Source organism: Bombina bombina, chromosome 12, assembly GCF_027579735.1.
Source record: "Bombina bombina isolate aBomBom1 chromosome 12, aBomBom1.pri, whole genome shotgun sequence".
Classification (NCBI taxonomy): Eukaryota; Metazoa; Chordata; class Amphibia; order Anura; family Bombinatoridae; genus Bombina; species Bombina bombina.
This window is the reverse complement of record NC_069510.1, coordinates 41698243-41715575: the sequence shown is the minus strand read 5'-3', so window position 1 is coordinate 41715575 and position 17333 is coordinate 41698243. Positions and strand designations below refer to the sequence as shown.

Here is a 17333-nt window from a genome sequence, read left to right as displayed (position 1 = left end):
TTGAAGCTCTGAGCCCAGTATTCAGGCTGCAATCTCCCTCCCACCAGAGGTGTATAACAAGCTGCATCATTTTGCCCCCATACCCTCTTCACTCACGGGCATCTACGTTATCTAGTGCATTGGCCACACCATCTAATGCTTCAAAGAAGTCATCATCGTACACCTTCTCAGTCTCTGTTCCCACTCTGTCCTGGTGGGCAGTTACATGCACATTAGGGTTCATTTGTTTGATAGCTGCAGCTGCTGTCTCCGATTTCATTTTCTAGGTGGGGAAAAAAAACCCATCAATACAATTAATAAAAAACACAATTTATGCTTACCTGATAAATTTATTTCTCTTGTGGTGTATCCAGTCCACGGATCATCCATTACTTGTGGGATATTTTCATTCCCAACAGGAAGTTGCAAGAGGAAACCCACAGCAGAGCTGTAATATAGCTCCTCCCCTAACTGTCATAGCCAGTCATTCGACCGAAAACAAGCCGAGAAAGGAGGAACAGTAGTGCAGTGGTGACTGTAGTTTAAATTTAAAAATTACCTGCCTTAAAATGACAGGGCGGGCCGTGGACTGGATACACCACAACAGAAATAAATGTATCAGGTAAGCATAAATTGTGTTTTCTCTTGTAAGGTGTATCCAGTCCACGGATCATCCATTACTTGTGGGATACCAATACCAAAGCTAAAGTACACGGATGAAGGGAGGGACAAGGCAGGTACTTAAATGGAAGGAACCACTGCCTGTAAAACCTCTCTCCCAAATATAGCCTCCGAAGAAGCAAAAGTATCAAATTTGCAAAATTTTGACAAAGTATGAAGCGAAGACCAAGTCGTCACCTTGCAAATCTGTTCAAAAGAAGCCTCATTTTTAAAGGCCCAAGTGGAAGCCACAGCTCTAGTGGAATGAGCTGTAATCCTTTCAGGAGGCTGCTGTCCAGCAGTCTCATAGGCTAAGCGGATTAAGCTTCTTAGCCAAAAAGAAGGAGAGGTTGCCGAAGGCTTTTGATCTCTCCTCTGTCCAGAGAAGACAACAAACCAAGCAGATGTTTGACGAAAATCTTTAGTAGCTTGTAAGTAAAAACTTTAAAGCACGGACCACGTCCAAATTGTGAAACACAAGGATGGAACAACAATCTCTTGATTGATATTCTTGTTAGATACCACCTTAGGTAAAAACCCAGGTTTGGTACGCAGGACTACCTTATCCGAATGGAAAATCAGATAAGGAGAATCACATTGTAAGGCAGATAACTCGGAGACTCTACGAGCCGAGGAAATGGCTACCAAAAAAAAAAAAAAAGGACTTTCCAAGATAAAAGCTTGATATCTATGGAATGAAGAGGTTCAAACAGAACTTCTTGAAGAACCTTAAGAACCAAGTTTAAGCTCCATGGTGGAGCAACCGGTTTAAACACAGGCTTGATTCTAACTAAAGCCTGACAAAATGCCTGAACGTCTGGAACATCTGCCAGACGCTTAACTAGCTGACAATCCTTTTTCAAAACCTTCTTGGAGAAAAGATAATATCCTAGGAATCCTGACCTTACTCCATGAGTAACCCTTGGATTCACACCAATAAAGATATCAACGCCATACCTTATGGTAAATTTTCCTGGTGACAGGCTTTCATGCCCGTATTAAGGTATCAATACCTGACTCGGAGAAGCCACGCTTTGATAAAATCAAGCGTTCAATCTCTAGGCAGTCAGCCGCAGAGAAATTAGATTTAGATGGTTGGAAGGACCCTGAAGTAGAAGGTCCTGTCTCAGAGGTAGAGACCATGGTGGAAAGGATGACATGTCCACTAGATCTGCATACCAGGTCCTGCGTGGCCACGCAGGTGCTATCAGAATCACCGATGCTCTCTCCTGCTTGATCTTGGCAATCAGTCGAGGGAGCAGAGGAAACGGTGGAAACACATAAGCCAGGTTGAAAGATCAACTATCAGTGTCGCCTTGGGATCCCTGGACCTGGATCCGTAAAAACGGAAGCTTGGCGTTCTGGCGAGACGCCATGAGATCCAGTTCTGGTTTGCCCCAACGATGAATCAGTTGTGCAAATACCTCCGGATGGAGTTCCCACTCTCCTGGATGAAAAGTCTGACGACTTAGAAAATCCGCCTCCCAGTGCTCTACACCTGGGATATGGATAGCTGATAGGTGGCAAGAGTGAATCTCTGCCCAGCTAATTATTTTTGAAACTTCTAACATCTCTAGGGAACTTCTTGTTCCCCCTTGATGGTTGATGTAAGCTACAGTCGTGATGTTGTCCGACTGAAATCTGATGTACCTCAGAGTTGCTAACTGAGGCCAAGCCTGAAGAGCCTTAAATATCGCTCTTAGCTCCAGAATATTTATTGGAAGGAGAGACTCCTCCTGAGTCCACGATCCCTGAGCCTTCAGGGAGTTCCAGACTGCACCCCAACCTAGAAGGCTGGCATTTGTTGTTACAATTGTCCAATCTGGCCTGCGAAAGGTCATACCTTTGGACAGATGGACCCGAGATAGCTACCAGGGAAAATAATCCCTGGTCTCTTGGTCCAGATTCAGTTGAGGGTACAAATCTGTGTAATCCTCACTCCACTGACTGAGCATGCATAGTTGCAGCGGTCTGAGATGTAAGCGTGCAAACGGCACTATGTCCATTGCCGCTACCATTAAGCCGATTACTTCCATACACTGAGCCACCGAAGGGCGAGGAATGGAATGAAGAAGCTTTGATAACCTGGACTCCGTCAGGTGAATTTTCATTTCTATAGAATCTATCAGAGTCCCTAGAAAGGAAACTCTTGTGAGTGGGGATAGAGAACTCTTTTCCTCGTTCACTTTCCACCCATGCGACCTCAGAATGCCAGTACTACGTCCGTATGAGACTTGGCAATTTGGAAGTTTGACGCCTGTATCAGGATGTCGTCTAAATAAGGGGCTACTGCTATGCCCCGCGGCCTTAGGACCGCCATAAGCAACCCTAGAACCTTTGTAAAGATTCTTGGGGCTGTAGCTAATCCAAAGGGAAGAGCTACAACTGGTAATGCCTGTCTAGAAAGGCAAACCTGAGAAACCGATGATGATCTTTGTGTATCGGAATGTGAAGATAAGCATCCTTTAGATCCACTGTAGTCATATATTGACTCCTGGATCAGTGGTAGGATGGTATGAATAGTTTCCATCTTGAACGACGGAACTTTGAGGAATTTGTTTAAAATCTTTAGATCCAAAATTGGTCTGAAGGTTCCCTCTTTTTTGAGAACCACAAACAGATTTGAGTAAAAACCCTGTCCCTGTTCCTCCTTTGGAACTGGATGGATCACTCCCATAACTAGGAGGTCTCGTACACAGTGTAAGAATGCCTCTCTCTTTATCTGGTGTGCAGATAATTGTGAAAGGTGAAATCTCCCTTTTGGGGGGGGAAGCTTTGAAGTCCAGAAGATATCCCTGGGATATAATTTCCAACGCCCAGGGATCCTGAACATCTTGCCCACGCCTGGGCTTAGAGTGAAAGTCTGCCCCCTACTAGATCCGTTACCGGATAGGGGGCCGTTCCTTCATGCTGTCTTAGAGGCAGCAGCAGGCTTTTTTGACCTGCTTACCTTTTTTCCAGGTCTGGTTTGGTCTCCAGACTGTCTTAGATTGAGTTCCCTCTTGTTTATTATTAGAGGAAGTTGATGCCGCACGTGCCTTGAAGTTTTGAAAGGCACGAAAATTAGACTGTTTGGTCCTAGATTTGGACCTGTCCTGAGGAAGGGCATGACCTTTTCCTCCAGTGATATCAGCAATAATCTCCTTCAAACCAGGCCCGAATAGGGTCTGCCCCTTGAAGGGAATGTTAAGTAGCTTAGATTTTGAAGTCACGTCAGCTGACCATGATCTAAGCCATAGCGCTCTGCGCGCCTGTATAGCAAAACCAGAATTCTTAGCCGTTAGTTTAGTCAAATGAACAATGGCATCAGAATAAAAGAATTGGCTAGCTTAAGTGCTCTAAGTTTGCCAAGTATGTCATCCAATGGAGTCGCTACCTGTAAAGCCTCTTCCAGAGACTCAAACCAGTACGCTGCAGCAGCAGTGACAGGGGCAATGCATGCAAGGGGCTGCAGGATAAAATCTTGTTGAATAAATATTTTCTTAAGGTAACCTAATATTTTATCCATTGGATCTAAAAAAGCACAACTGTCCTCGACAGGGATAGTAGTACGCTTTGCTAGAGTAGAAACTGCTCCCTCCACCTTAGGGACTGTCTGCCATAAGTCCCGTGTGGTGGCGTCTATTGGAAACATTTTTCTAAAAATAGGAGGGGAAGAGAACGGCACACCTGGTCTATCCCATTCCTTATTAATAATTTTTGTAAACCTTTTAGGTATTTGGAAAAACATCAGTACACACCGGCACTGCAAGTATTTATCCAGTCTACACAATTTCTCTGGCACTGCAATGGAATCACAGTCATTCAGAGCAGCTAAAACCTCCCTAAGCAACACGCGGAGGTGTACAAGCTTAAATTTAAATGTAGAAATATTAGAATCAGGTATCTTCCTGAGTCATTAACATCACCCACTGACTGAAGCTCTCTTTCCTCAGCTTCTGCATATTGTGAGGCAGTATCAGACATGGTTCTTAAAGCGTCAGTATGCTCTGCATCTCGTCTCACCCCAGAGCTATCTCGCTTACCTCTAAGTTCAGGTAGTCTGGCTAATACCGCTGACAGTGTATTATCCATGACTGCCGCCATGTCTTGTAAAGTAAACGCTATGGGCGCCCTAGATGTACTTGATGCCATTTGAGCGTGAGTCCCTTAAGCGGGAGTCAAAGGGTCTGACACGTGGGGAAAGTTAGTCGGCATAACTTCCCCCTCGTCAGATTCCTCTGGTGATAAAAAAAAATTTAATAGACAGAAAATGATCTTTATTGCCTAAAATGAAATCAGTACATTTGGTACACATTCTAAGAGGGGGTTCCACCATGGCTTTTAAACATAATGAACAAGGAGTTTCCTCTATGTCAGACATGTTTATACAGACTAGCAATGAGACTAGCAAGCTTGGAAAACACTTTAAATCAAGTTAACAAGCAAATATAAAAAACGGTACTGTGCCTTTAAGAGAAACAAATTGTCAGAATTTGAAAAAATGCAGTAAATCAAACAAAATTTTTACAGTGTATGTAATAGACTAGCAGAGCATTGCACCCACTTGCAAATGGATGATTAACCCCTTAGTTCAAAAAACGGATCAAAAAAACGAAATAGACGTTTTTTAACAGTCACAACCAACTGCCACAGCCTTTGGGCCCTTTAGAGATGTCCTATAGCATTCAGAGGGCCTTTGAGGGAATCTGGATGTCTTAGTTTGTAATTTTAACTGCACAAAAAACACGTTAAAATAGGCCCCTCCCACTCATATTACAACAGTGGAAAGCCTCAGGAAACTGTTTCTAAGCAAAATTTAAGCCAGCCATGTGGAAAAAACTAAGCCCCAATAAAGTTTTATCACCAAAGCATATATAAAAACGATTAAACATGCCAGCAAACGTTTTATATTGCAATTTTATAAGGGTATTACCCCTGGGAGTAAGCATGATACCAGTCGTTATTAAATCACTGTATTCAGGCTTAACTTACATTAATCCGGTATCAGCAGCATTTTCTAATGTTTTCCATCTCTAGAAAAAATTATAACTGCACATACCTGATAGCAGAATAAACTGCACGCCATTCTCTCGCTGAAGTTTTACCTCATCTGTGTAATCCCCTCAGACATATGTGAGAACAGCAATGGATCTTAGTTACAACCTGCTAAGATCATAGAAACCTCAGGCAGATTCTTCTTCTATTTACTGCCTGAGATAAAATAGCACAACTCCGGTACTATTTAAAAATAACAAACTTTTGATTGAAGAAAATGAACTAGCTATATTTAACCACTCTCTCCTACAACGTCCTAGCTTGTTGAGAGTTGCAAGAGAATGACTGGCAATGACAGTTAGGGGAGGAGCTATATTGCAGCTCTGCTGTGGGTTTCCTCTTGCAACTTCCTGTTGGGAATGAGAATATCCCACAAGTAATGGATGATCCGTGGACTGGATACACCTTACAAGAGAAAAACACCCAATCTTCACCAGTTTATGTAGTAAAATATTCTATTAATGTTCTTAAAGAGATTACATATAAAAACAAACTAGGAAAAAGCTTCAATAGTAATGGCCTTACAAACTTCACTGTCAACCAAGTTCATGCACAGCATTCAGTGTCTGTACACGCCAATATTGGCTACAGCTGTAAAAGTGTATAACTGAGTTCTAAACAAGATTTTTTATAGACTATTTGTTTTTAGACTTATGTCCCTTTAAGCATTCACAGACTAAACACATCAAAGCTTCAGATTGTTTTAAAAGCCTACCCAAGCTCTCCTAACTCAATATCCCAACAGTCTATGTATCTATAAAACATATTCCACTTTGAACAAGAGTGTGGGTGAAGCAAAATTTAGAACAGGGTAAAAAAATCTTTAATTGCTGAAAACGCTAATTCACCAATGAGATGAGTCCATACTGGCACTTTTCCTTACACATAATGATAAACTTACCCAATATACACATTTGCTAATATTATACAAGCAACTTAAACTACAAACCCAGCAGGGAAATCTTTATTTTAGCATGAAGCCAGAGTGGACCTTTTTAATGGCAAACAGATGTTGCCATGTACCCACATAAGGCTAACTACAATGGTGAACTGATTTCTAAAATGATTAAAAGAATAGCACAGTTAATTAAAACACACACACACATATTTATATATATATATATATATATATATATATATATATATATATATATATATATATATATATTTTTTTTTTTTTTTTTTTTTTTTTTTTTACGGCAACCTTTCATTACCCTATTATATACACTTCTCCAAATTGATGAAGTAAAGGAACCCTGCAAAGTTTAATGCTCACCGTGACATCCCAGGGTCTGAAGAGGAACTGTCTGTTGAGGTTGGACTTCTCTATGGTATCCATGTCTGTCACAGTGATCTCTCCACCATCTCTGGCAGCTAAACCAATCATGGCAAAGTTTTTCAGCAATTCACAGCCAATGGCACCTGCTCCAACCTACAGATCAGGAGGAAATTGTAATTATGCAACTCTAGGACTTACTACTGTACTTCATAAAGTTTTAAGAGACAAGAAAAGAGTCCAGTATGCGGAATACACAAGACCGCAACATCAAAGGACCTACCCAAAGAAAGTGTGCAGAGCAAATTAACTTACCAGAAAATATTTTTGTTTGCCAAGTTTCTCTTGTAGATCTGTCCCAAATACAGCAGTTTGTCCATCATAGCGAGAGTTTCTCTGACGAGGGAGAAACAGAAAGCACTCTGGGTTAGAGTCCTGTAGCGATCATTACATACAGCAAGCGGACATAAACACTTACTGGGCTGCACTTTTCCTCCGTCAAAACCACATCCACATTTTCTTCTGGCAAACACTCCAAGGCATCAAAATATAACCACTGCATGACCGGCATAAACTTTCCAGTGCAAGCCTAGAACAGAGAAGTTATGCAACACTTAAAGGGGCTCAAACAGGTTTAGTCAAGCGGAGTAAAGAACATTTGTAATGTATATTCATTGATTTGTTTTTATGTAATTTAAAGGGACATTCTAGTCAAAATTAAACTTTCATGATTGAGATAGGTCATGTAATTTTAAACAACTTTCCAATTTACTTTTATCATCAAATTTGCTTTGCGGAAAGCTTAAAGGGACACTGTACCCAATTTTTTTTCTTTTGTAATTCAGAAAGCATGCAATTTTAAGCAACTTTCTAATTTACTCCTATTATCAATTTTTCTTCGTTCTCTTGCTATCATTATTTGAAAAAGAAGGCATCTAAGCTTTTTTTTGGTTTCAGTACTCTGGACAGCACTTTTTTATTGGTGGATGAATTTATCCACCAATCAGTAAGGACAACCCAGGTTGTTCACCAAAAATGGGCCGGCATCTAAACTTACATTCTTGCATTTCAAATAAAGATACCAAGAGAATGAAGAAAATTTGATAATAGGAGTAAATTAGAAATTTGCTTAAAATTTCATGCTCAATCTGAATCACAAAAGAAAAATTTTGGGTACAGTGTCCCTTTAACCTAGGTAGGCTCACATGCTAATTTATAAGCCGTTAAACTGCTTCTTATGTCAGTACATTTTGACAGTTTTTGACAGTGCTAGTTCATGTGTTTCATATAGATAATATTGTGCTCACACCCGTGGAGTAATTTAAAGAGCCAGCTCTGATTGGCTAAAGTGCAGGTCTGTCAAAAGAACTGAGATAAGGAGCAGTCTGCAGAGGCTTAGATACAAGGTAATTACAGAGGTAAAAAGTATATTAATATAACCATGTTGGTTATGCAAAACTTTGGAATGGATAATAATGGGATTATCTATCTTTTTAAAACAAAAACAATTTTCAAAGACTGTCCCTTTAAGCTACATCATCATTTATCTTTTCAAACATTCTGGGAGTAGACTGTCCCTTTGAAAACTGTGCCCTTAGAGTTAGAGACTGGAGTGTGCACTGCAAGATTGCGAATTCTGAAATATAAATATTTGGTATTTTAATGTTGTTAGCACGGCAAGGAGTTGAACAAACAATATTACCTTCATGGCTTCCTGAGCAGCCAGACCCCCAATGAAAGCATTTACTGGGGCAAGGTTTCCTGTGGCCTGGAAAGCCAGCTTTTTAATTAGATCTTCCATTAATTTCTCCTGCTTGGCAGACCCAGATCGCTGATTGATTTCTTGGGTAAGGGACAAAACCTCATTGGCATCAGCCTAAAATTGAACACGAGTGAAAAGAGTTATCAAAGCAGAACAAAAAAAAAAAAAAAAAAAGATACACTTCAAACCAAAATAAATAAATCAGCAATAAGTAATAGATACCAACTAAAATGAGTGCCCAGGATCAGAACGCCTCTCACCTCATTGCGGGGTTTGGGCAGACGTCCATTCTTTTTTTGGAACTCGTGGAGCCCCTGGAAACCAAGGTGCAACTGAGATGGGTGTTCAAACTTAGCAAAGTCCGTTATGATAAACTCAGGCTCCGACAGTGCATCTTTGAGTGGTTTCTAAAATGGAAGAAATGGTACAGGATTTCACAAAGGATATCATCTTTCCATATTCAGAGATCCAGTCTTTTATAGTTCATTTTAATCTGCAATATTTCTTAACACAATTAATACAAAAGTTGGAAACTCACTATTCTTCAAGCGTTAATATAAAAATAAACATACAAATTTTTTTTTCCAAAGCAAAATGGGAGAAACTTGTTCTGAGAAGATTGATGAATAAATTAAAAAAAATTCTGTATTACTTATTTCTCAGTTATAATTCAATGTTAATAATACAGAGCCTTAAAATTCCATAAGGTAATTTAAAAATAAAAAGAAAGAAAGCTAGAGAACAAATTTGCTCCAGAGAAATAAAAGGTAGGGACTTCAGCACATTTATTTTATTAACGTATAGAACAAACATACAAATCGTAAGTGCAAACAATACGTTAAAGACTTTAAGCTAAATTTTGAGCTACAGGCATTTTTATCATCATTATCTTGTAAGTGCAATTTTATATATGTAGGTGTGTCTCCTGAATAAACTCTACTGTGAATCGTGGATGCGCTGTTTTCTTGTTTCTCCTATACATAGTTTTTGCCTCTACGGGACGCACACAGTGGAAGCCCCGTGATACACCAGCAGCACCTGATCAGATTCAAGCAAGATCTGTGGAGTTTCTGTAAGGAGACACCCGCTCCTTCCTTGTACTCGCTGTGGACATCGGCAAAACAGCTTCAACCTGAACTGAACCAAGTGCGGTCTGTAATCATTTTTTTGTATCTTGTTTGCCTTGGGAACCACTGCCAAAAAACTATAAAAGAACAATTGTGGTACAAATACGGAGCGGTAAAGGACTAATTGTAACTTTGTTTGTGGCTACACGCTTATATTAGGAGACGTGTATGACATTTTAACAGCAATTTTTATTTCCATGTTTTCTATTAATTTTTCTGACGATAATTGCTGTGTATAATATTTTCTCTTGGTATTTGCATTTATATTAACCCTATTGCAAATTAATACTTGAAAATACCTTAAATTACTCTATCTGGATAATACCCAGGGTCACTATAGACGTGTGCCTCCAATTGCAAACAGTAGCGCTGTTAGTATTCTCTCAAATTTTGATTCTTCAAGCGTTAATATAAAAATAAACATACAAATTTTTTTTTCCAAAGCAAAATGGGAGAAACTTGTTCTGAGAAGATTGATGAATAAATTAAAAAAAATTCTGTATTACTTATTTCTCAGTTATAATTCAATGTTAATAATACAGAGCCTTAAAATTCCATAAGGTAATTTAAAAATAAAAAGAAAGAAAGCTAGAGAACAAATTTGCTCCAGAGAAATAAAAGGTAGGGACTTCAGCACATTTATTTTATTAACGTATAGAACAAACATACAAATCGTAAGTGCAAACAATACGTTAAAGACTTTTACACCATCCAGAAAAAAATTAGTAGAGCATGGACAGTTTTCAGAACGCCAGAGTGGCTGATACCACAGTAGACAAATGACATAAGAATATTAAGGTCTGCAACAAAAATGCAGGAAGCCAGGAATATGTCCATCATGGCAATCCCATTGTGGATCTATACTCACCTTACGTCTAAGCACAGTGATATTTGTCATAGTAAGTGCAAACACATTATCTCATGGCAACGACCTATTTACCATATAGCATGAATTTTAGCTGGATGGTCAGTAGAATCAGCCAATATAAAATTAACATTACACAAATTATCAAAATGTATGTTAAGTTATGCAACTAATTTGGGCTTTGGATAACTTATGTAACTTTTATATATAAAAAAAAATAAGAATAAAAATAAGAATAATAATACAAAGTATTACACTGCCCCCACACAGCTACTTGATAATGCCACCTGGCCAGAATAAATAAAACATTCTGTGGATAACATTTCTTTAATAATCTACTTCTGGATGTTGTGCAAGTTTTATTTATTTATTGCTTGCACTTTATAATTCTGTCCTATACCTTAATAAAAATATGCACGTCAATTTTTTTTTTTTAAGAAAGCCAGGTTGGGGGGGGGTCTACATAATAAAAAAAAAATGTGCTGAAATCCCACTATGTTTGCAGAGATTTATTTTTATTGCTTTATTTTGAGTAACATTGAACTTGTCTACAAGACTTTTGTACAGGTGATAATCCTGAGCCCATAATGCTTAATCTGTAAATGTTCCAGACTAAAAAGCTTCAGCTTAAATACCAGACTGAATTAAATTACATGTGATTTTGCTTCTACCATACAATTTTTTTTTATTTATGGTTTACCATCCATATATATTTTATTATAGTTTAAAAAACAAAATATAATAAACACACTAATGCATTTTTAAATATACTGTTCTAGATAAAACAAAGAAAATAAGCATAAATGTCCCCCTTTTTAGGGCTTTCTAACAATGCAAATTTGTGGTAAAGGTGCAGATTATTTTTCTGCATACAATTTACACCGTTTCAGAATAACAACCTTTTTTTCCAGTCATGTGACTGCTATTGAAAAGCATTGAGAAGCAGTGGATTTGTTAAAATAGCCAGTAGGTGGAGCTGTCCGCTTGTGTTGCCGCAAAGCCAAGCAAGCTGAAATTAATCAGTTTAACCAGACCTGAGCTATCGAGCAGATTTCAAAGGAACAAAATCTTCCTGTCTATAAATTAGTGCAGATTGGAATGCATAGAAAGAACTGTTTGCAGAAAAATGCAAGTGAAGTCTGTGTTGTGTGATTATTTTATTAGGTTTATAATGCTGTTTAGCATTTAAAGTCTCCATTTCAAAGCTTTAAAAATAATGTATTAGGTGTTACTTATGACAATTTTGATAGGGGCCTGGAACCTATCTCCCCCACTTCCCATTGACATACATTATAAACTGGGTTTCAATTTACAACCATTCCTTCTGGAACCTAACCCCGGCGTAAACTGAGGGCTACCTGTATGTATGTTACTATTGGAGATACTTTAGTCACACGTGCAATGGAAAAAAAAGTCACAAAGAGGAGAGATTCTATTTTGCGTTACATTTATATAATCAAGAGATGCCAACCAGAATTTACATACAATCTGTACACACATTATCTTTGTCTGCATACTAAAAGCCAAATACTTAGAACAATTGAAAATTAATATTTTATTGCATCGCATTCCTACATCCCACTGGGAGTGTAATCTCCTCTGCTGGCTCTGTATATACAACTTTTCTATAGCCAATACTTAAGTATGGCTAGGTAGGTAGGGACACCACAGGCAAAAACGGCTATTTCAATGCTTATATAAAAAAAACAGAATTTATGCTTACCTGATAAATTACTTTCTCTTGTGATGTATCGAGTCCACGGATTCATCCTTTACTTGTGGGATATTCTCCTTCCCAACAGGAAGTGGCAAAGAGAGCACACAGCAGAGGTGTCCATATAGCTCCCCCTCTAGCTCCACCCCCCCAGTCATTCGACCGAAGGTTAGGAAGAAAAAGGAGAAACCATAGGGTGCAGTGGTGACTGTAGTTTAAACAAAAACACTACCCGACTTAATAGCCAGGGCGGGCCGTGGACTCGATACATCACAAGAGAAAGTAATTTATCAGGTAAGCATAAATTCTGTTTTCTCTTGTAAGATGTATCGAGTCCACGGATTCATCCTTTACTTGTGGGATACCAATACCAAAGCTTTAGGACACGGATGAAGGGAGGGAACAAGAGAGGTACCTTAAACGGAAGGCACCACTGCTTGTAAAACCTCTCTCCCAAAAATAGCCTCCGAAGAAGCAAAAGTATCGAATTTGTAAAATTTGGAAAAAGTATGCAGCGAAGACCAAGTCGCTGCCTTACAAATCTGTTCAACAGAAGCCTCATTTTTAAAAGCCCATGTGGAAGCCACTGCTCTGGTAGAATGAGCAGTAATTGTTTCGGGAGGCTGCTGGCCAGCAGTCTCATAGGCCAAACGGATGATGCTTTTCAGCCAAAAGGAAAGAGAGGTAGCAGTCGCCTTCTGTCCTCTCCGCGTACCAGAATAGATAACAAACAATGAAGTTGTTTGTCTGAAATACTTAGTTGCTTGTAAATAGAACTTTAAAGCACGAACCACATCAAGATTGTGTAACAGACGTTCTTTCTTCGAAGACGGATTAGGACACAGAGAAGGAACAACAATTTCCTGATTGATATTCTTATTAGACACAACCTTAGGAAGAAAACCGTGTTTGCTACGCAAAACTACCTTATCTGCATGGAAAACCAGGTAAGGTGAATCACACTGTAAAGCAGATAACTCTGAAACTCTTCGAGCAGAAGAGATAGCTACCAAAAACAAAACTTTCAAAGATAAAAGCTTAATATCTATGGAATGTAAAGGTTCAAATGGAACCCCTTGCAGAACTGAAAGAACTAAATTCAGACTCCATGGCGGAGCCACAGGTCTATAAACAGGCTTGATTCTGACTAAAGCCTGACTAAATGTTTGAACGTCTGGTACCTCTGCCAGACGTTTGTGGAAAAGAATAGATAAAGCAGATATCTGTCCTTTTAAGGAACTAGCTGATAATCCTTTCTCCAATCCTTCTTGGAGAAAAGACAATATTCTGGGAATCCTAATCCTACTCCATGAGTAACCTTTGGATTCACACCAAAAAAATATATTTTCGCCAAATCTTATGGTAGATTTTCCTGGTGACAGGCTTTCTAGCCTGAATCAGGGTATCAATAACCGACTCAAAGAAACCACGCTTTGATAAAATTAGGCGTTCAATCTCCAAGCAGTCAGACGCAGAGAAATTAGATTTGGATGCTTGAAAGGACCTTTTATTAGAAGGTCCTGCCTCATTGGTAGCGTCCATGGTGGGACAGATGACATGTCCACTAGGTCTGCATACCAGGTCCTGCGTGGCCATGCAGGCGCTATCAGAAGCGCCGAAGCCCTCTCCTGCTTGATTCTGGCAACCAGACGAGGGAGGAGAGGAAACGGTGGAAAAACATAGGCCAGATTGAAGGACCAAGGCGCTGCTAGAGCATCTATCAGCACCGCCTGGGGGTCCCGGGACCTGGACCCGTAAAGAGGAAGTTTGGTGTTCTGACGGGACGCCATCAGATCCAATTCTGGAGTGCCCCATAGCTGAGTCAGCTGGGCAAATACCTCTGGGTGGAGTTCCCACTCCCCAGGGTGAAAAGTCTGACGACTTAGAAAATCCGCCTCCCAGTTGTCTACTCCTGGGATGTGAATTGCTGAGAGATGGCAGGAGTGATCCTCCGCCCACCTGATTTTGGTTACCTCCGTCATTGCTAGGGAACTCCTTGTTCCCCCTTGATGATTGACGTAAGCTACAGTCGTGATGTTGTCCGACTGAAATCTGATGAATTTGGCCGCAACTAGCTGAGGCCATGCCTGAAGCGCGTTGAATATCGCCCTCAGTTCCAGAATGTGTATCGGGAGAAGAGCTTCTTCCCGAGACCATAAGCCCTGAGCTTTCAGGGAGTCCCTGACTGCACCCCAGCCCAACAGACTGGCGTCGGTCGTTACGATGATCCACTCTGGTCTGCGGAAACACATTCCCTGAGACAGGTGATCCTGAGACAACCACCAGAGAATAGAATCTCTGGTCCCCTGGTCCAGCTGTATTTGAGGAGACAAATCTGCATAATCCCCATTCCACTGTTTGAGCATGCATAGTTGCAGTGGTCTGAGGTGTATCCGTGCAAAAGGGACTATGTCCATTGCCGCTACCATTAGTCCGATCGTCTCCATGCACTGAGCTACAGATGGCCGAGGAATGGAATGAAGGACTCGGCAAGTGGTTAAGAGTTTTAAACTTTCTGACCTCCGTCAAAAATATTTTCATATCTACCGAGTCTATCAGAGTTCCTAGGAAGGAAACTCTTGTGAGGGGGGAGAGAGAACTCTTTTTGATGTTCACCTTCCACCCGTGAGACCTCAGAAATGCCAATACGATTTCTGTGTGAGACTTGGCTCTTTGGAAAGTCGACGCCTGAATTAAGATGTCGTCTAGATAAGGTGCCACTGCTATGCCCATGTCTTAGAACCGCCAGGAGGGACCCTAGCACCTTTGTGAAAATTCTGGGAGCAGTGGCCATCCCAAAAGGAAGAGCCACAAACTGGTAATGCTTGTCCAGAAAGGCGAACCTGAGAAACTGGTGATGATCTTTGTGGATAGGAATGTGCAGATACGCATCCCTTAAGTCCATGGTGGTCATATATTGACCCTCCTGGATCATTGCTAAGATTGTCCGAATGGTCTCCATCTTGAATGATGGGACTCTGAGGAATTTGTTTAGAATTTTGAGATCCAGGATTGGTCTGAAAGTTCCTTCTTTCTTTGGAACCACAAACAGGTTTGAGTAAAAACCCAGCCCTTGTTCCGCAATTGGAACTGGGTGGATCACTCCCATTGTATATAGATCTTCTAAACAGCGTAAGAACGCCTCTTTCTTTGTCTGGTCTGAAGACAGACGAGAAATGTGGAACCTTCCCCTTGGAGGGGAGTCCTTGAATTCTAGAAGATATCCCTGGGATACAATCTCTAAGGCCCAGGAATCATGTACATCTCTTGCCCAGGCCTGAGCGAAGAGAGTCTGCCCTCTACTAGATCCGGTCCCGGATCTGGGGCTACCCCATCATGCTGTCTTGGAGGCAGCTGCAGGCTTCTTGGCCTGTTTACCCTTGTTCCAGCCCTGGTAAGGTTTCCAGGCTGCCCTGGGTTGTGCAGCGTTACCCTCTTGCTTTGCAGCAGGGGAGGATGAAGCGAGACCGCTCCTGAAATTCCGAAAGGAACTAAAATTATTTTGTTTGTTCTTTGTCTTGAAGGACTTGTCCTGGGGGAGAGCATGGCCTTTTCCCCCCAGTGATTTCTGAAATAATCTCTTTCAATTCAGGCCCGAAAAGGGTCTTTCGTTTGAAAGGGATGTTCAGTAGTTTGGATTTTGACGACACATCGGCCGACCAGGACTTTAGCCATAGCGCCCTGCGCGCTAAAACGGCGAAACCTGAATTCTTTGCCGCTAACTTAGCTAGTTGGAAAGCGGCATCTGTGATAAAAGAATTAGCCAGCTTAAGAGCTTTAATTCTGTCCATAATGTCCTCATATGAGGTCTCCGTCTGGAGCGCATCTTCCAGCGCCTCGAACCAGAAAGCAGCTGCAGTGGTTATAGGAACAATGCATGCAATAGGTTGGAAAAGAAAACCTTGTTGAACAAAAATTCTTAAGTAAACCCTCTAACTTTTTATCCATAAGGTCTTTAAAAGCACAACTGTCTTCAATTGGTATAGTTGTGCGTTTAGCAAGTGAAGAAACAGCCCCCTCCACCTTAGGGACCGTCTGCCACGAGTCCCGCATGGGGTTAGATATGGGGAACATTTTCTTAAAAACAGGAGGGGGAACAAAGGGAATACCTGGTCTATCCCACTCCCTAGTAACTATATCCGCAATCCTCTTAGGGACTGGAAACACATCAGTGTAAACAGGAACTTCTAGGTACTTGTCCATTTTACACAATTTCTCTGGAACCACCATAGAGTCGCAGTCATCCAGAGTAACTAATACCTCCCTGAGCAATAAGCGGAGGTGTTCTAGTTTAAATTTAAAAGCCAACGTATCTGAATCCGTCTAAGGAGAAACCTTTCCTGAATCGGAAATTTCTCCCTCAGACAGCACATCCCTCGCCCCCACTTCAGAGTGTTGTGAGGGTATATCGGATACGGCTACTAAAGCGTCAGAATGCTCATTATCTGTTCTTAAAACCGAGCTATCACGCTTTGCAGGTAACACGGGCAGTTTAGATAAGAACACAGAGAGGGTATTATTCATAACTACCGCCAAGTCTTGCAAGGTAAAAGAGTTAGAGCGGGCGTAACTAGTTGTGACACTTGGGGAGAGGTTGACGGGCTAACCTCGTTACCTTCTGTCTGAGAATCATCTTGGGCCACATTTTTAAGTGCAACAATATGTTCTTTAAAGTGTATAGACATATCAGTACAAGTGGGACACATTCTGAGAGGGGGTTCCACCATGGCTTCTAAACACATTGAACAAGGATTTTCCTTGGTGTCAGACATGTTTAACAGACTAGTAGTACTACAAACAGGCTTGGAAATCACTTTAATCAAGTAAAAACACACTTTGAAGAAAAAAAACATTACTGTGCCTTTAAGAGATAAAAAAGGCACACAATTTTGCAAAACATTGAAAAAATGCAG

General features: G+C 40.6%; 1 protein-coding gene across 2 annotated transcripts in view; it reads right to left on the bottom strand.

Annotated features, from left to right (window-relative positions):
- UBA1 (ubiquitin like modifier activating enzyme 1) overlaps positions 1-17333 on the bottom strand; it is a 96709-nt gene that overhangs the window by 7526 nt on the left and 71850 nt on the right. For both annotated transcript variants that reach the window (XM_053695824.1, XM_053695823.1), the window contains exons 10-15: positions 8975-9121; positions 8655-8828; positions 7431-7541; positions 7268-7348; positions 6953-7108; positions 97-262 (exon numbers count right to left, since the gene is read on the bottom strand). In XM_053695824.1, coding sequence (XP_053551799.1) covers positions 97-262; positions 6953-7108; positions 7268-7348; positions 7431-7541; positions 8655-8828; positions 8975-9121 — 835 coding nt within the window. The remainder of the gene's footprint in view (positions 1-96; positions 263-6952; positions 7109-7267; positions 7349-7430; positions 7542-8654; positions 8829-8974; positions 9122-17333) is intronic.